General features: G+C 40.3%; 1 protein-coding gene across 2 annotated transcripts in view; it reads left to right on the top strand.

Moving 5' to 3' along the window:
* Positions 1-1126: 1126 nt before the first annotated feature.
* LOC122982905 (protocadherin-9) overlaps positions 1127-24537 on the top strand; it is a 213038-nt gene continuing 189627 nt past the window's right edge. For both annotated transcript variants that reach the window (XM_044352541.1, XM_044352532.1), the window contains exons 1-2: positions 1127-1878; positions 2355-5501. In XM_044352541.1, coding sequence (XP_044208476.1) covers positions 2466-5501 — 3036 coding nt within the window. In that variant the 5' untranslated portion in view covers positions 1127-1878; positions 2355-2465. The remainder of the gene's footprint in view (positions 1879-2354; positions 5502-24537) is intronic.

Raw genomic sequence — 24537 nt, 5'->3', positions numbered from 1 at the left:
TCAACAGCTTGCCTTTTACATCAGCAGCACCACAGCCAGAGATCCCTGGATGAAATTGAGGGTTATCTACTGCATTGAAATTAAGTAATGACTGGATGGCAGTAGGAATTAAATAATGGCAGGATCTGTATGGCTGACTCTGACTTCCATTTTATTCAATCTGCTGTTCTCTGGTTACCTTGTGTCACTTCTGACATGTCATTTTGTAGTTACTCGACTCAGTTTCGCAGTTTTAGCCTTCTCTCACTGCTTTGAAACCTGTCAAGTAAGATCATCTGCAGTTATGGGCAATTCCAAAGTCACATCATAGCCCCCTCAGATCATCACAGCTCCAGCACGAGGCAGTAAACATAAAAAGAAATGCAATTCACCCATTACGCAAAGAGCTCGCACCACATGCTGCTGAATGGCTTTGATGACTGGGATAAGTGTCAAGGTTATTTCTTACGGACAAATGCTGATGACTGGCTGCAGGGTGCCAAGTGTGGCGGACAGAGCGTGAGTATGCACCCTGTGCAAACATGCTTAGACAACGGCTTCTCTGTCTAGAGTGCAATTATTAGTGACTCTCACACAAGGCTTTTATTGTGCATGTCTGTGTTTATCATTGGCAAGTCCCATCCATGGAAAATCGTTGCAGCGCTTCTTTTTTCACTGTGCTTCAGTCTTGTGGCTTTTTATGTCCACCCCAATTAGTGTAGCCTACCTGACAACAGCCTAACAGGTTGGCTTATGTGTTTGATGCGTCCCTTTAGAGCCAATGACTGCTATCTGCCTTTGTATAACCATCAACAATGTAAAAGCTTGAGGACGGCCGCTCTTTTTTAACATTATCATCAGCAGCAGTAGGCCAAGCAGCTTCATCATCATCATCATCGTCATCATCATCCCCTCCAGCCTCGGGGTTTCAGTTAAACGTCTCTGCAGCCTGCAGCATCTTCACTGAGCATCTCACCGCGGACGACCCTCCGGTCTGCGTTAAGTGACGTGACTTCGGGCCAATCCTGTTGCTGCTCCGCTTGTCGACGCCACTGAAAGAGAGGGGCGGTGACCAATGACGGTGGTCGGCGGGGTGAGGGGCGTCGGTGTGGTGTACTTCACCACCCCTCCTATGGGCTTACAGAGAGTTAGTGCAAGATATTCTGCTCTGGGAGTGAGAGTGCAAGGATAAACGGCACATACACGCTGCGCATTGGTGTCACACTGAACAGCATTTATATTTAGTTTGGCATCTCCAAGTGGTATCGACTCTGAGATTTCACACCTCTCTTATTTTTTTTCTTTTTTGCATTAATGCCTTCATGATCTTTTTTAACCTTGTGTCTACATCGCCTGATTATTGATGGAGCTCCGTGAACTTGAAACATGACGGGACACGAGTGTCTCTTTTTACGTTCACCTCGTCGGCGCTTTCACCTTAACAGGTAGCCGAGGGAGAAAAAAAAACCCCAAAAAACCTCGGGACATGCACGGGAGATGAGCATTGATTTTGGGAATCGTTTTAATGGAAGACACCACAAACCACTGACCACCTGGCTGTGTCTGCTGGAGAGCGACGCTGATCACCGCAATCACCGCAGGTCGCACAATTAGATCCTGTCCATTCCTGAAGTTAAATGGGGGAAAAGGAACTGCGACATATGCAGCCTCTAATTTACCCCAGTTTGTGCGACCAGCTGTTTTTTCCCCAAACCTGTTCTTGAGTCTGATTACTCCTGCGGGGCGATTTTTTTTTTCTTCTTTTCCTGGACCTAAAGCCAAATCTAACGGCGCGGACTGAGAAGGATATCTTTACCCGAATAAGCTCGCAGGCACACTGGATGAGAAGACTATGAGCTGACACACTCCGGTTTTTCTCCTGCGCTTTAACGGATTTGGGTATGTACGATAAGAATAGGTCTCAGTTGCCCACTAAGAATCCAAAATCTGACTGATCTCATTTTTGTAGGCTTCATTCATGCGTATTCATTCGCTTAGGAGCCCACACACGGCTAAAGCTCTTTAATTTTGGCAATTTAAGTGTAAAATTAATAAGGCTGTGTAATGTGTTGTGAAGTTTTGTGGCCAAGGGGGTTTGAGGCGCTGAAAATTCTTAGTGACCATAAAATGTGGAAGATTTAGAAAGGAAGAAACAGACATGCTGCAGTGTTTTAGTGATGATTTTTTTTCTGTGAATTGTTGCTTAAGAAATTTGGGCATATTTAATAGTAAGGCTAAATCATGTGAAAAAATTAAAGTGGACAACACAGCTGACTGTCAGGAGGGGGTTGTTTGTTAATTAGATTTATTTTAATTGAATTACTGTGCATGGCCAAGTTATTTAACTGAAGAGAAACTCTGTCATGTATTCATAGGTTTGTCCTTGGAAGATTCCTGCCATCACATGAAAGGAGTCACTGCTTGTAACACCGTCGAATATAGAGAAACCTTTGAGTTGTGAAGCCTGGGAACACATTTACACCGTCATGGATCTAAAAGATTATTACCTGTTGGGCACCCTACTCGCCTGCATATGGCTAGATCCTTCAATTGCCCAAGAACTGATCTATCCCATCAGAGAGGAGTTGCAAGAAAATGTCCTCATTGGAAACATACCAAAGGACCTAAACATTTCCCATACAAATGCTGCCACTGGAGCAAGTGCTAATCTTGTGTACCGGCTTGTCTCCAAGGCAGGAGATAACCCACTGGTCCGTGTTCTGAGCAGCACTGGAGAGATATTCACAACATCAAACCGAATCGACAGGGAGAAGTTGTGCCCCGGTCCCTCGTTTGAGGACAGCGAGTGCTCCTTTGAAATTGAAGTGGTCATTCTGCCTAATGATTATTTCAGGCTGATTAAGATCAAAATAATTGTCAAAGACACAAATGATAATGCCCCCATGTTCCCATCCCCTGTGATCAACATCTCCATCCCAGAGAACACGCTCATTAACAGCCGCTTTGCTATTCCTTCTGCCACTGACCCAGACACTGGCCCCAACAGTGTCCACAAATACGAGCTGATCAATGGGCAAAGTGCCTTCGGCTTAGACATAGTGGAAACGCCTGAGGGGGAAAAATGGCCCCAGCTCATTGTGCAGCAGAATCTGGACAGAGAGCAGAAGGATACATATGTAATGAAGATCAAAGTGGAGGATGGTGGCAGTCCACAGAAATCCAGCACTGCCATTCTCCAAGTTACTGTAACAGACGTCAATGATAACAGACCAGTGTTTAAGGAGAGTCAGGTAGAGGTGCATATACCAGAGAATTCTGCTATCGGCACATCTGTCGTGCAGCTTCAAGCCACAGATGCAGACATAGGGGCAAATGCAGAGATTCGATATGTATTTGGGACTCAGGTGTCGCCTGCTACAAAAAGACTGTTTGCACTGAATACAACATCTGGCCTAATCACAGTGCAGAGGCCTCTGGACAGGGAGGAGACTGCTATACATAAGCTCTCTGTTTTAGCTAGTGATGGCAGCTCGAGTCCTGCCAGAGCTACTATTACAATAAATGTGACTGATGTTAATGACAATCCACCTAATATAGACCTGAGATACATTATCAGTCCCATTAATGGCACTGTTTTCCTCTCAGAGAAGGATCCCATCAATACCAAGATCGCTCTCATCACAGTGTCAGACAAAGACACTGACATCAACGGCAAGGTCATTTGTTTCATAGAGAAGGATGTGCCCTTCCATCTCAAAGCTGTGTACGACAACCAATATTTGTTAGAGACATCTGCACTGCTTGACTATGAAGGGACCAAGGAATATAACTTTAAAATTGTAGCTTCTGATTCTGGAAAACCAAGCTTGAATCAGACTGCCTTGGTAAGAGTGAGGCTGGAGGATGAGAATGACAACCCCCCTATTTTTACTCAGCCGGTTATTGAGCTGGCTGTCATGGAAAACAACAAACGCGACCTGTTCCTCACTACTCTTAGTGCCACAGATGAGGACAGTGGGAAAAATGCAGAGATAGTTTATCAGCTGGGGCCAAATGCGTCATTCTTTGATCTTGACCGCAAGACAGGGGTTCTGACTGCATCCAGAGTGTTTGACCGAGAGGATCAGGATAGGTTCCTCTTTACTGTAACGGCAAGAGATAACGGGACTCCACCTCTGCAAACACAGGCAGCTGTCATTGTAACTGTACTGGATGAAAATGACAACAACCCAAAGTTCACACACAATCACTTTCAGTTCTTTGTGTCTGAGAATCTCCCTAAATACAGCACTGTCGGGGTGATAACTGTGACAGATTCGGATGCTGGAGAAAATGCTGCTGTTTCTCTTTCCATACTGAATGACAATGAGAACTTTATACTGGATCCTTACTCTGGGGTGATAAAATCTAATGTGTCATTTGATAGGGAGCAACAGAGCTCCTACACATTTGATGTCAGGGCTGTAGACAGTGGCAGGCCCCCTTGCTCCTCAGCTGCCAAGGTGACCATCAATGTCATTGATGTGAACGACAACACCCCCATTGTCATCTACCCTCAATCCAACATGTCTGTCAAGCTTGTCCCTCTCTCCTCTATCCCAGGATCTGTGGTAGCAGAAGTATTTGCTGTAGATGGTGATACAGGAATGAATGCAGAACTCAAATACACCATCGTGAGCGGCAACAACAAGGGTCTGTTCAGGATCGACCCTGTCACGGGGAATATTACCCTGGAGGAGAAGCCAGCAGTTACTGACATAGGCTTACACAGATTAGTGGTCAACATCAGTGACCTGGGATATCCCAAGTCCCTCCATACTTTGGTTCTGGTATTTCTGTACGTCAATGACACTGTCGGCAACTCAACACTCATCTATGATCTCATCCGACGCACCATGGAGACCCCAATAGACCAAAACATTGGTGAAAGCAGTGAAACTTATCAAAGTGGTGACTATTTAACCATAATGATAGCCTTTGTTACTGGCGCCTTAGTGGTGATTATTGTCATCTTTGTCACTGTGCTGCTGCGCTGCCGCCACGCTTCCAGGTTCAAAGCTGCACAGAGGAAAAAACAGGGGGCTGAGTGGATGTCACCTAACACAGAGAACAAGCAGAATAAGAAGAAAAAGCGCAAGAAAAGGAAATCCCCAAAAAGCTCTCTGCTCAACTTTGTCACCATCGAGGGGAACAAACCTGACGATCCTGCCCACGAGCCGATCAACGGAACCATCAGCCTGCCCACCGAGCTGGAGGAGCAAGGGATTGGACGCTTTGATTGGAATGCCACACCTACCACAACATTCAAACCTAGCAGCCCAGACCTGGCCCGGCACTACAAATCCGCCTCGCCGCAGTCGGCCTTCCACCTCAAGGCTGACACGCCGGTCTCAGTGAAGAAGCATCACGTGATTCAGGAGCTCCCATTGGATAACACATTTGTTGGGGGCTGTGACACCCTTTCCAAGAGGTCCTCCACGAGCTCCGACCACTTCAGTGCCTCAGAGTGCAGCTCCCAAGGAGGGTTCAAGACGAAGGGGCCCATGCACACCAGACAGCAGGTAAAAGAGCACTTTTACTGGTCTATAAGTACTGCCTATAACTGCCCTGTTCCACAGTGCTAAAGTGCCAGTCTAGATTAGAGACTTGCTCTAAGTTACTGTGAAGCAGCAGAAAAGAGTGCAGGAGACATACTGCTTCAGCAAGTTCCACTGTTTCTCAAACTTAAAAATGAAAAAAAAGAGAAAAAAGTAACTTGAACACCTGCTAATTAATGGAGTTAATTATGGACTCAACAATCACATGCATAATTTTGGGGGAAAAATTATAGACTGATGTTTTGTCATTAAAATATATTTAAAGTCTTATTTAACAAAATGCAAGTGGGTGAGTGATTGCCTTGCCTTATTTTGTCTATTCGGCACCCAGGTTAGATCACTGGTAAAATGTACCAACATAACATTAATTGTGACTCAATGTTCTTTGTGAAAGAAACATTTTTTTCTTGCCTATCTACTCAAATTACTGTTTTCATCCTAGATAAATGCTGCACACATTCTCCAAAAACTTAGCTGACTTTTCACCTCTCTCGTCATAAAACTGAGTGTATTCATGTTTTTTGTTTGTTTCTTTGTTTTGGTGTGTACTGTAATATCACAAAAGACTTTGTAACCTTTTCAACACCTGCAGCAATAACAACAGTCAATAATTAGCCTGCTGCGGTGGTATTGTGAATGTCACTGTAGGCTTTGCCACATCATCTAAGCTTGAATTAAACGCCTCCTCTCAAAGCACACTAGCGAATTGAGTGAAGCTTGTCTGGAACTTGATACACATCCAATTCAAAAAGGATTAGCCAATAATGAGCCTCAAATTTCAACGTAATCCATGCTGCTTTTTATCAAAGCCTTATTAATTTTTCTGCTAATAAAGCACCACTACACAAAACACAGTTCTAATCTAATGGAACACACGTGGACAAATACAGAGAGCAGCAAAGAGTAGGGAAGAGAGAGCACGCAGAGGGAGGAAAGGAGGCAAAGTGAGAGTGTTGTCAATGGGTCAGGCTTGACAGGTGGTGGTACTGAACCTTTAGGTGGCAGTGTTGCGCTGCATGGCACAGCCTGGCACTATGCCAACCTGCAGTGGACTTATAAATGCAAGGGAGGAGAAGAAAGGAGTGAAACCTATGTTGGTGTTCTTAGTGAAATACTCTCGCCTAATGATGCAGAGGCTGCACCGGGAAGATTGATAATGGCAGTTAGAGATGTGAGTGATAAGATCTATCCGGAAGAGAGAGTGGAATTACAGGGGTGACACTGTGCGACTCCTATCGATGCATACCTCCGGGTCACTGCATCTGGGGTTGCATTTAATGTGTTTCTGTGTGAGAGGTAGCAGTCAAAAGAGGCATTCAGTTTGCCGTCATTTGCCAGGTGCCCTTGGTGTGTGTGTGTGTGTGTGTGTGTGTTTGTGTGTGGTTGGTGGCGGTGTGTGGAGAGAGGAAGACGAGACGAGGCGATGAAATGGGTGATGGTGGGGGTGGAGGGGGGAGGGGGGGGGTTACAACTGTAGAGGAGGACACATGAGATATGACACCATACTGTAAGCACAACTTCATTGATTCTCTCAGTCACCCCACAATTCCACACAAGATTTATTGGAATCAATAATTGTGACAAATGATTCAAAGAAGTACACAAACAGAGCCAGTGTGTTTTATGTAGCGCCATTTATTATATAGATAATGCACTGTTGCAGATACTTTCGCTCACACATGTTCCGCTGCAATGTTCTGTACAATTTGATTGATAATATTTTTGTATGTGCTTGTGTATAGCATAAAGGTAAACCTTATATAAGCTGAGAAACTGACCTCAAGTTGTGCCTCAGTTGTACTACTTTTTCTTTTCAGCCTTTATTGACCCAATGCGGTCTAGTTGAATCTTGCCTAATCATCTCAATTCTATACTGTCGCCCATTCTTCCAAACTGGAAAATGAAACATGTCCTACAAACTTAAAATTATGTCATAAAATTCACATGTTCATAATCAAATCAGTATTTATTTATTAATTAAAACATATTTAGATCTAAAGAAAGTGCACTACCATAAAAGCTCCAGGGGAAGTTAGATGCTCTCCCCATTAGCAATATCTTTGATTTACTCAAATAAATATGCACTAATATATTTGACTGCACACAAGGGTACACTTTCTTATCTCAGTTTCTTATGATTAGAAGAAAAAGTAATTTTCTACTTTTTCCACTATTAGCTAATATCTATCTTTGGAGATTAGTAATGAAGAGTGTTAAAGCATATCTTGCTGGTTCTGATCAAGACTTCAGATGTGAGGTTAAATGGCAGTTATTGATTGTGGTAAAATGGTTACGCTGCACTGACTGCACTGACATGTTGTCCTGGATAAAGGGTATGTTATCAATGCCACTGTTACATCCATATTTTGATCTTTTTTACACAGTTCAACCATTTATATTGACATGCGCATTCCATCTCCATCACATGAGCATTGATAAACAGTCTCTCATCCAGTATGTCATATTTCTCTTTGACTTCTGCCTGGTTAATGAATAAAAACAGAGAGGAGATTAGCTATTATTTAAGAAAGAATAAAAGCCAAAAAATACTGATTGCCTTTGAGGGAATCTTTAAACAGACATTATGTCTAGAAAGTAATATCAGATTATCACATCCCTGCAGAGAAAGGGTGCTTTGGAAAATAAGCACTACATTATTAAAAGATTTCTTATATATACATAGATAATAATTCAATATCATTCAAACGTATTACCAGTTATTTTTACTTGTAAAATGTGGTTTGATGTTCTGTATTGACAGTATGTTCATTAAGGTGCTGGATTGTGATATGAAGCATCACCGAGACAAATGATAGAACATTTAATTTTAGCCTTTACATCGTCACCTTATGAGTAATAAATCACCCATTCTTGTTTGATGTTCACATGAAATAAGCTGTTGGGTGAAGGAGGACGTTTAAGAGAAAGACACGTGCAAATCTTAGGGGAATAGCTTTTAAAATTGACCTTCTCTCTAAGAATTGAAAAGCCATTTTGTTCAGGTGTTCTCAAGAGTCACTTCTATGCAGCATCAGCACCAATCAATAAAAAAGGAAACTGAAAGAAAATTGATTAACAAGCAGGCGGAGAAAAAAGGTGGAGATGAAGGTTGCAGTGGCATCTTCCTCTTATAGAATACAGAACATAGGGAATAGAAATAGCAGACATCTACAGCACCGTCATCACAGACGAATGCCTAGTGGAATCAGCATTATAGAGACCGCAAACTTTGCTGATAGCAATAGGAGCAATCCTTGCCTTTCCCTTCTTTTTTCACTTATTATTTACCCTCCAGGGACCTACATTAGTGTAAACAACACTGAGGAAAAAAGCATGAAAACACTGTCCTAGTTTCACAAGGCAACACAAGCATCTAAGAAACCAAGCATAATCATCGCCGTTTCACCATCAGTAGACTCTCTTCCTTTCAGTATTCTTCAGGGGAGACATAGATGTGACTCGCTAACGTAACATGTGCCCAGTGGCTACGCATTAACCATGTACTGTACATCAGATCCCAGGGCTCATATTATGGACGCATTAACGGGGTTTCACCGAGGGTGCAGGCTTTAAAAGTAGTCAGTGAGATGGTGTATGAAACACCATGCCTAATCAGTTAACAATCCATATATTAAGTCATAAATCAGTCCCATGGTGAATTTGAAAATAAAGCTGTTTATTGTCTGTTGAGTTAGCAAGCATATCTAGATTCATTTGTACATTCTTGCGAATGCACAAGATGCGTCCTTTTTCTCTTTGCTTTGTTATGGTAATATGAATCTATATTATGTTAGGATGCACAATTATGGGTCTTATATAGGGCTCGCAGTTGTGTAACCATGTTGTGCATCAACACCTCATGTGTAAAAAGGCTTAATTGCTGTGGGTTATTAGTATTTTTCTTGCATGGTAGAAAAGCGTAAAAGATGCAAGCACTCAAAGGAAGTGTGGACCTACAGTACAGTTCAGTTATCACACACTGCTCTGATGTACTCCTCTGCAGCACCAATCATGCCTTAGCTCTGGGGACTCAGTATAACAGCTCCCTATTTGGCAGCTTCGCTATAGTTTCAGCACATAAAGAACAAGTGACAACAATCAATATTAGGTCAACCTAATCAAAATGAGTCTGGAGACTTTTGTTTCACTTTTTGTCTACCAAGAATGAGAGCGGTCTGCATCCGGCTTGCATATCGTTTTCCCGATTGTTGTGACTATTAAAGTAAAAATAGTTTTGTATCACAGTATCAGCCACAAAAAATGAGCAGGACTTTAAATACACCGTAGATGTAGTATTCAGTTTAAAGTGCGGGATGACAGAAAGAACTGTGAGGAGGAATCTTTTGCGGCGTATTCCTGGAGTTTGTCTTGTCAGTACATTTAATGAATGGACATTCTATGCAAACAGGAGTTTGTACAGACCATTGTAATTATGGAGCCTTGGGGGAGTCGTCCTTCTTGTGCAGGTTCATTTGCCACATTAATAAGTGGATTAGTAGTACGTACGGGGGCTGATGGCAGCAGGAGAAGTTTGAGAAGATTAATGAACTATGACAATGTTGCACCTGAGGGGAAAAGTCTGTTGCAATATCTTCTGGGTTGTGCTGACACAGAGTTTGGCGGTATGAAAGAGGAAGATGGAGAGAGGCCAGTGATTGTTGCCGACTGTGATCATACATCCTTCTCCTCAGCTATCCTGTCACTTCTACGGGATACAATGTTTGTGATCTCTTACACTGTACATGCCTATTATACTTTTGACTGGAGATGTTTTGGTGGATTTAAAATTTTCTTGAAAATACAGACAACAGTTTTTAAAATCTTAACAAAAATCCCATGCATACGAATAAACCGTTAAACAGAACTGAAAACACACTAATTTATCATACTTGTGAGCAAATTCTGTGTTATCATCAACTGGGTCTGTTGCCAACATCAGTTTAATAATTAAGCAAATTACAGGGAGATGCAAGAAGAAAACTGTAACCTGACTACTGCATTCTCTCATTGATAGAAATGTAGCAGATCCTCAAATCAAATGTAGCTCTCAGGAGATAGTAAGCCAATAAGTCATTGAGTGAAGTTTTTTCAAAGCTTTAAATCATCAGTGGGGGATTTGCAGGGCTCTTTACTGCAGAGAACATGTATTCCTTTAAAAAACTTGTCATGTCCTCTATGTCTAGGTGGGCAAAAGGAAATGAAATGGATTGCGGGCTATACTAAGGTAGTGGGTGTGAGTACTACCAGAGTAGATCATTGCCCCAAGGGGGATCCAGTTTTGTCTGCACAAAACAACAAATAAATCAAAGCTACGTGTTGGTACTTTGGCTGAACTGCGGAGTTCATTTATATGTTTGTATTTTCTTCTGTTGAGAAAAAAATGAAGTGCTACTGATTTTTAATATATTTATATATTTATTTATTTATAGCTTCTTTTATTTTCCATTATTGTCAATCACTGCCAGGGGCAGCATTGCCAAAACACAGATGATGGCAAATTACCAGGAATTACATTTAATTTTTTGTGAACATTTGGTTAATTTTTATTTCTTTTTTTTCAACCATTTTCATACATGTGTTCAAAGTTTTAGTCTGTCAGATGTGATCATAAATACAAAACAATTTTGATAATGGCAAACATTGTCATATATCAAAAGGACATATGTGTGTGCGTATGTGATTTTTTTTTATGTCTTTGTTTGTTTGGGGTTTTTTTTGTTGTTTGTCCATCACTTTTGGCTGGCAACCCATTCATCTCCAACTTCAGCGTCATCCGTTTCTGCAATTTCTCAAAGCAAATTGATTGATGATCAATCTTCAGGGGTTTGCTTTGTGAAATTAATGTTCACACAAAAACCAAAGTCATTGTGGCTTTTGTGGGGCTGTCATTGCTTAATTCATCTCCATGTTTTCACTAATCCACAAAACACATTTCCCATTTTTCTAAGGCAATCAATCAAGTTGACATACTAGCGTCATATTTTTTCCCAACACTGCACGATGAGAAAAAGACAAACTGCAGCTTTAAGGTATGTGAATTTTCAAAAATGTACCTTAAATATAAGAGTAGAGGGTGGAAGAAAATGTTTCTTGACTGCTTGCTTGTCTCCAAAAAAAAAAAAAAAAAAAAAAAAAAAGATATAAAAAGATGAAGTTATGATGCTACTTCATTGTTTGAATGCCCCCCCCCTCACCCAACAACCCATATCTCCTTTCCACTCCTCACCCGGCCCCTCCACCCACTCCTTATCTTCCCCGTCTCCAGCCCACACCTTTCACCCATGTTCTATCGGGGGTCAATGCTGTTACATGCAATGTTAAATCACCAAGGGTGTGTTCACCTTTGTGTTCTGATCATTTGTGACAGATCAGGGTGCTTTGTGTTCAGCATGTAGCCCCACTTTCTTCCTGCTACCATCCTCTCTCCTTTTATCATCGGAGAGAGAAGTGGGGGGATGTGTAAAAGATGGGCAAAGCGGTGCTGTATGTCCTGACATGACAAACCCAGAGGGAGACGCGTCCTTGTCATTGGGTTGTTGTCTCATGTGACACACAGGCCGCTGCTCTGTCACTAGCGTGTGCCAGTGTCTAGACTAATAGTTGTGATAATGGCATTGCCAGCCAAAACCCCCCTCAAGCAAAGAGCCACACTTGACTTGAAATGTGACTGCCATTGACTGCTTTGCCAGTGGGTCTCATAGCTCACAAAGACTCTGTAACCCTCATCGATGTAAATCTTTCTTGTATATATGAGATGTTTCATGTAAATTGAACTCCTGGTAATCTTGCCTAATGTGCTGTGTTAAACAATAATGGACTTGTTTCATTTTTGTTTTATTTACTTGCCCTGCTTTTTTCCTTTTTCCTTTTTTTCCATTGCTGGGTATACATTAAATTACATCTGAAATAAACAATGCCAATTATTCAGTACACTGCAACTCCGATTCTGTTTTTAAAAGCTTTATTTGAACAGTGCTATTCTACCTTTATAATTTCATAATAAATGTTTCAAAGAGATCATTTCTTTCTTGTTTTTAATTTTGTCTGTTTGGTCTCCTCTGTGATGTTGTGATAAGACATTATGTATAAACTGGGATATGTTTCAGTCAGCTACCAAGTCAGAACCAATTCTAATCAGCGTTTGCCCGCAAACAAGTGCCTCGCCTGATTATAATGCCAAGTTGTGTATTTTAAGAACCAAACAGATTTTCCAGTTTTACTGAATGCATTATCTGAAGTGAGGCACACAAAGACACACACTGACACATAGCCAATGTAATAATTCGACTTACAGTGAAAGTAAAATATTAATTCAAAGTTTATTTAAAGTGCTTGTTTGGTTTTGGAGGCATTTTACCAATTTTTTTTTACCCTCCTACAGAGTCACAGGAGCACATTGTGTCTTTATGTCCCTGCGTGCAGTTCGAAGGCATGTTGAATGCCGAGTTTGGCCCTAGTGACCTAAATACATGAATGTTAATGGGATCATGTGAGCAGCTGCTCTCAAAAGTATGATGGTGAGGGTTTAACACTTTGCGCTTTTTTAGCCTAGGGTTAAAGGTTTGGATTTTTTTTTCCAAGTCTGTCTTAAAACAATACTTACATGCTGATACTCACTTTTAAAGAGTTATTGATCACTAATGATTCCTCCTATTGATTGTGAAGAGGTCACTTTTTAGCACAACTTCAGTGTAAGAAATGGACAAAATCCAAGTCCTTGTTTCATGCAGATCTAAATGTCTTCTAAACTCTAGCAGCTAATATGAGACTTAAAAGGTTGGAGTGGGTAGCTTCCAAAATTACAGCCTCCTAAGTGTGAAATTCTCTATTTATACCCCACATCTTACTCTGAAGTGCAAAAAAAAAATATTATTATTATTATCAGCAGGTTTTTCACAAGTTCTCACAAAATCCTTCCAGTGTGTTTGGAATTACTTCCAAAATATGCAGTGTGTAGACTGTATATGTGTATATATTCATCTGATGTGGCTGTCAGGTAAATGAACTTCAAAGTATACATGCAGAAACATAGTCTTTTACAAGTTTGTCTGACTCTGGGTAAAAAAAAAGAATAAAATTCTCTTTATGGTTTGTGTTTTAAACCCTGTTCTCAAACACTTCTCTCCTGCACAGTACATTTTGTTGTCTCTTTACTACTTGCACACTTCATCCAATTAAGATTTAATTCTGATTGGTGGAGCAGAGGAAACAGTTGTAACTGATCAGTGCTTAATTACATCAGGTGTGCAAGAATCCATTAAGCTGAACAGTAACTTGTGGAAATGAGATGCGATAAAACATCACACAGAACTGGCATCATAAAGTTTGTTTAATATCAGTATCTAATATCAACAATTAAAAAAAAGAAAGTAATTTCCTAACCCACACTATCATCATCCTTATCATCACCACCGGCATTATCATAACATCATAACAAATAGTAATACACTGAAGACATTTTGTATATTTTGGGGAATATGAGGGTAAAGAAAGCCCGTTTGAACAATGTTTCTTTTTTGCCTTGCAAGAACTGACTCTTTGTAGTCACACTTTCATTCGTTAATCTCCAGCTACCTTCCAGTTAGATTTGTCACTTCTTTGCTGGTTTTTGCAGAGAAAGAGAAGGGGATGGGGTGGGGTGGGGTGGGGAGGTGGAGGAGGGGGGTATGGATTTCAAAGTGCCAAGCCAACACATCTATGGAAAGTAGGCCTAACTCAGCTTAATCTGTCCACTCCGTTTGAAAGCCAGAAGCAAAGCTTAGTCTGCATTTGAGTGAGAGTAGGGGAAAAAAAAGAGGATAAATAAATAAATATAGGCTTTAAAGTTTGACCTCATCTATACGGTCACTCAAAAAGCTGTGTGCACTTACTGACTGGAATTTGAAACCTGACTTCTGACCTAAAATATAATCATATCGCCTGTCCTTTCCAAAAAGAAGTCAAAAGAGGCATTGCTAGTATTGCATCTCTGAACATTTTATCAGACAGTGGTGTCAGTGTCTCCCAATCACATGTGACCAGGTTTCCAAACTTTGTGGAATCCATGTGGGTTGGTTAGACTGTAGATAACATGGCTCTTTGAAAATGATGTTGAATTTGTTGGATTTAGTTTGGCAGATTTACTTTTTTTGCTCTTCCACTGATTAGATTTGCAAGCAGACGAAGTGAGAGATGCTCTCATGTGTGACCTCTATATGCACATGGTTAATGGAAGAATATGAAAAGTTTTTGTGTGCAAAACATTTCTTCAATTAATATGCCAATGGCAAAATGTATGTTTTTTCAATAAGGAATCAATTAAGAGATAGCACACACGATCTAATTCTTGTCTCACAGAAGATTTAACTCTAAACCACTCCTGCGACCAGATGTGTAGTTTTTAGACAGAAAGCCTGCGTATGCACAACATTATGCATATACAGTCTCTGCAGCAGATTTTTAAACCCCTGCGTTCGCATTGTTCTGTTATACAACTTTTTCATCATGAAATTGAGTGCACATGACAGAGCATAATGTCCACTCTTGCAATTATCCACGCAAGGATGATGTCACATGCCTTTTTAACCTTGTTTGGACAGAAACCAGACTAATGTTGTCCTTTGTATTCCACCAGCACTGTTCTCAAAGCAGTCTTTGTTTCATTGACATTATGCACTGGTATATATAGTAAGCCAATAAAGGCAACTGACTAATGACTTGTAGGTGGTCAAACATATAATTAACTTTCAGTGGTGGAAGAAACTTTCAAATCTTTTCCTTCAGTAAAAGTAGCAATACAACAAGGATAGAAAAAGTTGTGCATTCAAAATATTACTTAAATGAAAACACTGATGTATTATCAGCAAGATGTCAAAAGTAATAGTATTCATTATGCAGAAAAAAACCCCCTGAGTGTTATGCATCATATCATTATTTGATATTAAGGATGCATTCATGTTTAACTTAATTCACTGTTGTGGCTGTTTGAAAATAATTTTAACCACTTCATACACTTTTGGCTACTTGAATATAACAATGCATTATATTTTATGAGTTGATGATGTTTTGTTTGTAAAATGTTCATTTGTAGCTGTCAAGTAAATGTATTATATGAATGATAAGTACACTATTTGCCTCTGACATGTAGGGAAGTATAATCATAAAGTAGCATAAAATGAAAGTACAAGTACCTAAAAAAAATCATATTTATCATAAGTAGGTGAGTAGATGTACCTGGTTACATTCCACTACTGTAAAGTGACAAAGTATGTTACTCTACAATCTGGAGGGACAATATGTAGGATACACCTATTTATTTTCACAAGAAAAAAAATCTGTGGTTGCACATTTATACATTTCATTGAACTTTGCCGAGACACTGTAGAGACATCTAATGTGCTGAAAAGATTAAGGCTCCAAATAAAAAAGTCCCTCTGAGAGGTTCTCTTCTCTTACTCTTTTTCACATTGCAGCGTCACACTCTGCTCAGTCATAAAGATCTGTGTAGGGGTAGCATTTTTAAAAATACCAGCATGTGTGTGTGAAGTGGCATGAGCATGTTTCCAGTGCGTACTCAGGACTCAAGCCAATAGGGTTTAAAATTGCGATTGAGATAGGTAGCAGCATCACATCATTATGCCTTTATGACATTTGTATTAAAATGATCATCTTCTATTATGTTTAAAGCATTTATACATTAAAGAATTTATGTGTAGAGCGTTTATGCCTTATACAGTATGATGCAAGCATGTACTGTAAAGGGACATGTGTACAAGTGTCTGTGTTTTGCTAGAAATTGAGTTTACAGTAAACAGATTTTGTTAGAACAGACTATTGGTCTAAGAGATAAAAAATAAAAGAAGTAAAGTCATCATCGACCCATTTCTTCGATAAAAATAAAGAAATTGCTCATGATTTGATAACTTTGAGGCCAGGTGAGTTATAGATAAAATGCAGCAATAACCAGGACAGGAGATAAGGAGCAGAACGTGATATTTCTGTTAAAATAGGCCGAATAGCTGACTTAAGTCCATGGAAAACATATTGACTTCACTGAATATGCATACATATGCTACATTTTCATATCTTTACATGAATTGACAGATGGTTTTTGAACATAGAGCGTCTGGGAGCTTCACTAAATTAGTCCTCTGCCCGACACCATTGCACTGAATTAAAATCAGGATCAGTCAGACACTTGAAGAGGGCCCAAGAGTTTGAGCCTCATATTTTTTTTTTCTTCCTGCTGCTGAATCACACTCTTGTCTTATTTCCCTCTAGTGACAGTGTGGTCTAGTCCCGCTGACATTTTCCTCTAGAGTAATCTATCTTAACCAGTGTCTAGTCACTCATGTTTTCCTTTCGGGGGAGAAATGAAGAAAGGTGAGTGTATTCCTAAAATTGAATCCCCACATCTATTTGTCTGTAGACAAAGAGAGAAACTATTTTCATTTTCACCCTTAACAGCCCAGAATCCTTCAGGACAGCAGTGAGTTATGCAGTGATATTGCAGTGAGGGGGAAAGCCCATCCACTGTAATGTATGTATAAGATCTTTATTGAATAAAGGTACAGTGGTCACACCACTGGGAGCCTAAAGTAAATGTTATTTTTCTATTCCCTTTTTGTTTTTAAAGATAGACTGACAAATGTTCACATACTGTACAGTCCATACATGCTTACAAAAAGAGTGAAAGTGGCCTAAAGGTTGTAGAGGTGAACTTTTGACCGGGAGGTTGCTGGGTTGATCCTTGGACAGGCAGGATAAATTAGACTGGGGGAAGTGAAACCACCACTGCGGTGCCCTTAAGCAAGGCACTTAACCCCCACTTGCTCCAGAGGGGTTGCTCAGGGGATAAGACTGTTGTATCGGGCAGCTTCCAGGTATGAATGTGTGTATAATATGTGAGTGTAGAGCAGGGATTTTTTCCCCTGGTGCTCAGTTAATCTACCCTGGATGAAAAACAAACAAAAAACATATCAAGACAAAGAGACATGCAGTGGTCTTTATGCTTCTCCTCTGAATGATGTTTGGGTTTGTAAGCCTTTTAGGGAGATAAATATGATATTTAGATACAGTACACAACTTGTTTGTTGGTTCCACAGGGATTCTTACAGGAAGCACATCACTTAGAATAAAAGCATAAATATGATTTTATGGGGATTTTGAAGGATTTACATTTAAGCACATAGTAATGAAGAACACAGAACTAAAAGGGGACAATTCAACATACTTGTGAAGGGAAAATTTAATGTACAAAATGTGTGTTGTCTTTATGACCATGAACAGCTTGCTTCTAAAAATACAATCTACAGTGGCGAACCACGGTTTCAGCTTCGATACCATAAGATAGCACTTTCCAGATTTGTTCCCTCGGCAAATCTAAAATGTAAAAATGACGCTAACACTGTGCAGAAACTATCGGTCAAATACCAATTATTAAAAAAGTAATTCCCATCGATATCTGTTGTTCCAGATGAGAGCTTTAGCTGTCTTGCTATTAGCTCTGGGAGAAGTTTGATCCTTCTCATTGAACTGTGGAAGATCACAGAATTAAGTATAAATTATTTTCCATGGTGAAGTATTTTCCATGAGGATAAAGAACATTGATTAATTGGTGTTAAGACTAATTATATATCTCCTTAAATCTGTACCACATCATTAATAGATTGCCTTCATTATGACAACAAAGAGCAACTACACTTAGTGTGGATAGCATATGATTTTCTTTGGCGGAGAGTACAATCAGAGATATGTGTGAATTAGTAGACATATAATGCTCTTCAGGGAGCTAATTAGATAAGAAGTTGTGATGTATGGCTGCTGGAAGGATGTGTGTCAGCCCACTCCTGTTCAATGTATAGACTGCAGATTTGTATTGATTGTATGCTTTGTCTTTTGCCTCAGGCATCAGCATGCTACTGTGTAAGCTGCGTGCCCTGCCTTTGTCTGGTGAGTTGAGCAGATAAGGGTTGTGATAAATCTGCCCGAGAATAAGCTGTCATAGAGGTGCCGCACATGGGAATATTTAACGCAAACATAAAATATGGCTTGTCTGTTGTTTTATCGTCAAGGGTATAAGAAACAGCAGGGTTTTAAAATACTCTTACCTCCTTATTTTTGCACTTTCTCTCTTTGCAGCCTTTGCATACTGTCCCGCTCTTTGTTTGGGCCATAGAGCGGACAAAAAAAGGGGAAAGAAGAGATGCTTTGCACAGAATGGTGAACCAGCACCTTATCGCCACTCAGTAATATGCAGAGGTGTAAAACATTTGGCTAGCTTATTTAGATGAAATGATTTAGTCCTGGTTGTGCAGAGTTAGCGAGGGCTGAATCAAGTAGTGTGTTGGGGACGAAGAGGGAGGAGGTGAAAATTGGTTTCTCCTATCTTACAGCGCACATAGAGACCCTCTCTCTCCACAGTCTCCCCTCTGACGATAACGTGCCCAGATAATGGATATATGCACCCAGATTTATTTCCTATTTCCTGCCACAACTGCTTTTCCAGGAAACTTTTTTTTAAAAAATATATGAGCTTTATGGCTCCTTTCAGCTGTGGCATTCAGAAGCCAGAGTTTGCCATGCAAAAAAAAATTGAATAAATAAAAAAAAAAAAAAATAGAGGATGCTTTTTAGAGGGCTGCAACTTTTACTGTAACATGTACAAGAAGGCTCTAATGCAAGCTCAGATACGAAGGAGGGGAAACTTTATCCACTCTTGTTGATTTGCCTCGGTTGTCTGCCCACATAGCATCATTGCAATAAGCTAATATAGGGCACAGCATTACAATTCGTTACAATAGAAATATGACTTTGTCGTATTTCCATTAAATAAAATGACTGAAAATATGTTTTTTATACATACATCAAAACCTGAAATTGAAGTTTAAGTTTGCTAAAGCATGTGAGATCTAGAACACGGCAGTACAGGGACTGAATCATGGACACGACTGGATGTAACACTGGCGCCCGTTGTTTGCCCCTGTTTCCCCCTTCCCCTCTAATCTTTAAAAAGCTGTGGCTCCGTCTGTCATGTGACATGTGACCCCACTACATGCTTGGTAGGGTGTTTCAGTGTCCCAGAAACCAGCTCAGCCTCTGTTCTGGGAACAATGAGGTTCCTTCACTGCCACAGATTCTGGACTGTGGTTGCCTCTGGCCATACATCACATGGAATCTCCCATGAATGGCACATGTGCACATCTGAAATTGTGCATGTTTGTGTGTGTATATGTGCGTGTGTGCTTGTGTGTGTGGGTTCAGTGATGATGGGACTTTATTCCCTTAACACTTATCCAACACTACTTTAAGCTGTTCACCCACAGAGATCAGTGACTGCCTTGTTCTGGTCCATATCTTCACAGTAGGAAGTGTGTGTATGTGAGAGAGTGTCCACTTATTAATAGACCAGACTCTGGGATGATATTCATAACCAGAGCAGGACAGAAGGGATTAAATGCAGCACAGTGGGCAGATTGGACTGATTAATATCTTAGAGGAGCATGTTCTTTGATTCTGTGTTTATTTTGCGATAGGAACACACAGTTTGGAACCATGTCTATCCTAAGGACAAAGAAGGACATTATTGATTAGTAGTCATGAGGTCTGCCAACTTCTATCAGTCTTTCATCATGTTAGCTATACAGTATTTTATCAGGGAAACACTCCAGTTAAGTACACACTACAAAAAAAATCAGTATAATTGATTTGTAAAAATCTGATTTTCTTAAAACAAGGAAAATTACCTGCCAATTGAATTTTATACATATATTTTACATATCTACTATAAATCAACTTGACTTGTGTCTTGTTTCACAATGCTGATACACATTTCTAGAACATTCTTTTAAACAAAAGGGAACTTTATTGGAAATTATCTCACCATAGTGGCAAAACTTGTTTTATGAAATATCATGAAGGCATACAGTATGGAGTGTTGATGGCTCAGCACGAGTCTAAATGAGTTGTTAACACAGGAGTCTTTTGCGGTGCAAGCAAGGGTCAGTTTGTCACTTTCCGTTTTGTGCATGAGCACACACACACACACACACACATACATGCAGCATATTCTATTATTAATGCATCTTTTCAACGGACCTAACTCAGCCACCTCCTATTATTAAACATACGCTTTTATTTTGGTTAGCCTATTTTATATGTGTCAGTAGCCTGTTAGCTGCATTTCTAAAGCCTGTGTGACCCAAAACTGACCTGATTTCTAATCTCAACCCTAGTCCTTAAATTTACACTAACCCAGACACAGTGCAGTTGTATTTAGTTTTTCAATTCCTTAGGCTTTACCAAATGCCATCTCTAATTTTCGATGAGGATCTGGCCTTGAAGGCCCTGGTAATATCAAGCACAAACAATCAATCCTGGCCAATCTCTTGAGGCCTTAATGGACTTGGAAAGAATATTAAGAGGTTTTGTCTGCAGAGAAGCTTTCTGCCACAGCAGTCGTCCCTCAGCTAATTTGTGTTTGTGTGCCAAGGGAGGCCACACACTGGGACTGCTGTAACAGGCTCTCAGTCCTACTTTCTGAGTTGCTGCTGCCAGGCCAACGAACACACGCACACACACAATATGTGCTGCCACATAGGCACAAATATACAACATGGGCTTCATTCGGCATTAAAGAAACCAGTTCCCAGTGAATAGCATACATTTCAACATGATATTTTGGACTATTGATACCAAAGATTTAAGTCTTTTGTGTTGTGATTCTAATGTTGGGCTTCTGTGACACATACAAGATTTTTTCACAATGCTTATTATTTTGTGTGTGAGGTTGCATTTGTTTGTGCAAGTGAGACACAGAGAGAGAGGGTGGCATTTTGGGATGCCAGGCTGAATGTGGGGTAACCATGAGAATGTGGGACCGGTGCCCAATCCTTGGGTGGTGGTCCAGTTGTAAATCTGCCTTTTGTTGCTACACATTGCTAATGAAACCAAGCACCACCCCAGAAGTGTCACAATGTCTTAGCCTTACCTCACTGTTTAGCATAAAATCAGCACTGAGAAATCTAATTAAAATGGGCTATTGTGGACCTCCTATCCGAGTTATTAGGTTTTCTGGAGAGTGCCTGTCTGTGTGGTGTGAGATGAGAGGGTTGGCTTAAGATTCTGACTTAATACTAGCCTGACATTTGTTTTTGTTTTTTTCCCTTCTTCCCCTGTTCTTCTCTCTCTGTCAGTATTCATTTTCTGTCTCAGCTTGAGCTCAGGGACGAGACCACAGGCTACCTCAGAGACAAGCTCTTTACATATATGTATTTTTTTTTTTAGCCATCCAATGACTAAGAATAAGCCGTTTTGCCAGTGTTTTGCCCTTGTTTCCTGTTCCTCTCCTCATTTTTCTCTTTCTTAATTTCTAATTTTCACCCCTGCATTTTCTTCTTCATTTCTCCACTGCTGCTCCAATCACTCCATTCTCCTTCTGCGTTCCTCAATTTTCTGTCTTTTACGGCTGCATTCCATTCCTTCCTATGTATCTTCCATTTTGTTCCCTAATTTATTTCTCAATTTTCATCATTCACCACCTGCCTGTCAATTTCCTTTCACCTCACTTCTCTACCCGTCACTGTTTGTTGGAAGGCAAACATTCAGTAGTCCAATTTAACAGTATTCCACATTTTCTTCTCTTCCTGTTTTCAATATGCACTTACCCAAAGTGTATAACACAGTATATAACTATTTGATTTTACCCACCTGAACCCTCTCTCTAAGTGGCTGCTTAGCTGACTGCCAATTTAGAGTTTAACCTCAGGAGAGGAAGGCTATTGCCAGAGAGGCAGATGGTCAGAGGCGGAGGCAAAAGATGCTGGGAAATTCATCCCTTAACCTCTAATGCTCACTCAGTCATTCAGTCCGTCAGCTCCTCTCCTTTATTTCTGTGGCTTGATGAGTGAATGAGGGAGAGGGGCATAGAGAAAGACAGAGAGAGAGAGAGAGAGAGAGAAAGAGAGAGCATTGAGCATATGTGGGTGTGCTTGCAGGGTGGCAGCAGCACGGTGCCCCAGCCTGTGTGCTCAGAACCTACTTCACAACCTACCTGCATATTTTAAAGCCCTCATGCAATATTGCTTCTGCTGTTTTCTGTTGCCGCTCTCACCAATTTTCTGCCTCATTGTCATTCATGTGCAATCTGTTTGTTTGGCTAACCTCCTCGTATTCAGACTATCTCAGCTGAGCTACTTCATGTCCATGTGTCACTGAGTGTATTTCATGCTATCTTTTGTATTATCTGCATTGCCTTGGTGATTCAGTCCTCTATCAGAAATGCTGCAGGACTTCTTTACAAGCTCAAGGCTTTCAAGGTGTAAGACTGCCCGAACGATTAAGACTGGAACAATGAAATCTTTCAAGAGGTCTTACAATTGCACAATTGCTTTTGTTGCTTTGCCTCAGCAGGAGGATGTCTTTCTTTAAGTGTTTAATTCTGCGAAGATAACCTATATGCTTGCTTCATAGAAAGATTTAGTGAGGTAACCCTTACTGATACCTTTGCACTGATTAAAGAAATGATTTATATCTACTATTTATATTGCATATGCGCCAGCAGGAGACCTCTATATTGTACATCAAGGACATGCAGCCTTACTCTGCATGTTCCTCCTTATGTTTCTAACTAGAATTTGCAATGTGAAGTTTTCTCTTTTGGCTTACTGCACTATTTTTTAATTTAACATCAGAAGGATTTTGAAAGTAATATATGTGAACATTTAGGTGTTTGAGTATTATAAAAAGTCTGGTGCCATACATGAGTCTTTAAAATTGCTCTGAACAAATATTAATCTGACAGTATATCACAAAGAACTAATTGCCTACAGCTACTGATTTTTGTAATGTAGTTTCATGGAAGAAGGTGGCCCACTTTCAAGATTTCTGCTTTGAAAAGCATTCTGCACAGCATGCGGTAGTTTCATTCAGGAAAACATATTTTACATATTTATACCATAATCTGAGTGCAAGATGACTAATTCGCAATTATTATTGTACTTTTTGATAAAATGAAAAAAGTACCATATTTAAAGGTCCAGAGGTGATTTGTCATGCCGAGCTTTGAATAAACAGGAGACAAATTATCACCCTTCTGGTGAGCATATACAGTGAAATATCTGGAGCTTTACTTATTTCCTCTGCTTTATTATAAATGCTGCGGTAGTTCTCCTTTGCTTTGGTGCTAATGTCAGAGCTTATATGGTTTCCAATGGTAACCGGGCAGCATAAGAGGATGAAAGGCTCATTATAACCCCACTGAGTGAAAATTAGCCCCTCTCTTTTATAGTGCACTAGCCTGTTCTTCACTGGACAGTCCTACATATCTGTTGTTGTGATAATAGACCTCTTCTCTGCGAGTGGGGAGGCCATTTTCAGCTCTATAGGTCTTTTTCAGGCTGAGAATGTTCAGCGTGCAAGATTGTTTGTGTGCAACGTGCATGTAAGTGTGTGTTTGGCGAGTTCATTTCATGTGCATGTGTCTGGGTGAGTAACTGCCTCTGTAATAAATGAAGCATGAATCATTTCCCGACATAAACTTGTATGTAATTAAAGTCCAAAGCTAACGGTGACTGGGGAATCATTGGATGACCCCTCATCTTCTGGAGTTGGAATGTGTTAGTAGGCCTAAGGCAAACATCAGGTGGGTGCTGTTCGCATCATGACCTTGGGCCTCTTCTCAAACAGAGCATCTTTTGTAATGTTTTGGTTATGTAAGTTCAGGCTATACAATATATGTTCTACACTGGTTTCCAAGAAACATGGAAAATGAAAAGTGCATATTATGTGTTGTACACTATGGCTCACGAACATGAGGCAGAACCTTGCAACCTATTGCCTCTCCATTTGAGTCAAGGTTAGGTAGGCTAAACTCTAATCAATCACAGCATGTTGTTATGGAAAAAGGGCAAAAATATACTCATAATGTTCAATAGCCATCCAGTCACACTCACTCTAAGTCACTCTCATTACTGTGAATAATTATTGTGTGAACACTGAATAATTTTCTGTCCAAAAATCCCAC

The sequence above is a fragment of the Thunnus albacares genome, chromosome 1 (genome assembly GCF_914725855.1).
Source record: "Thunnus albacares chromosome 1, fThuAlb1.1, whole genome shotgun sequence".
Lineage (NCBI taxonomy): Eukaryota > Metazoa > Chordata > Actinopteri > Scombriformes > Scombridae > Thunnus > Thunnus albacares.
The sequence above is the reverse complement of the archived record's forward strand: the minus strand, read 5'-3'. Positions and strand labels throughout refer to the sequence as shown.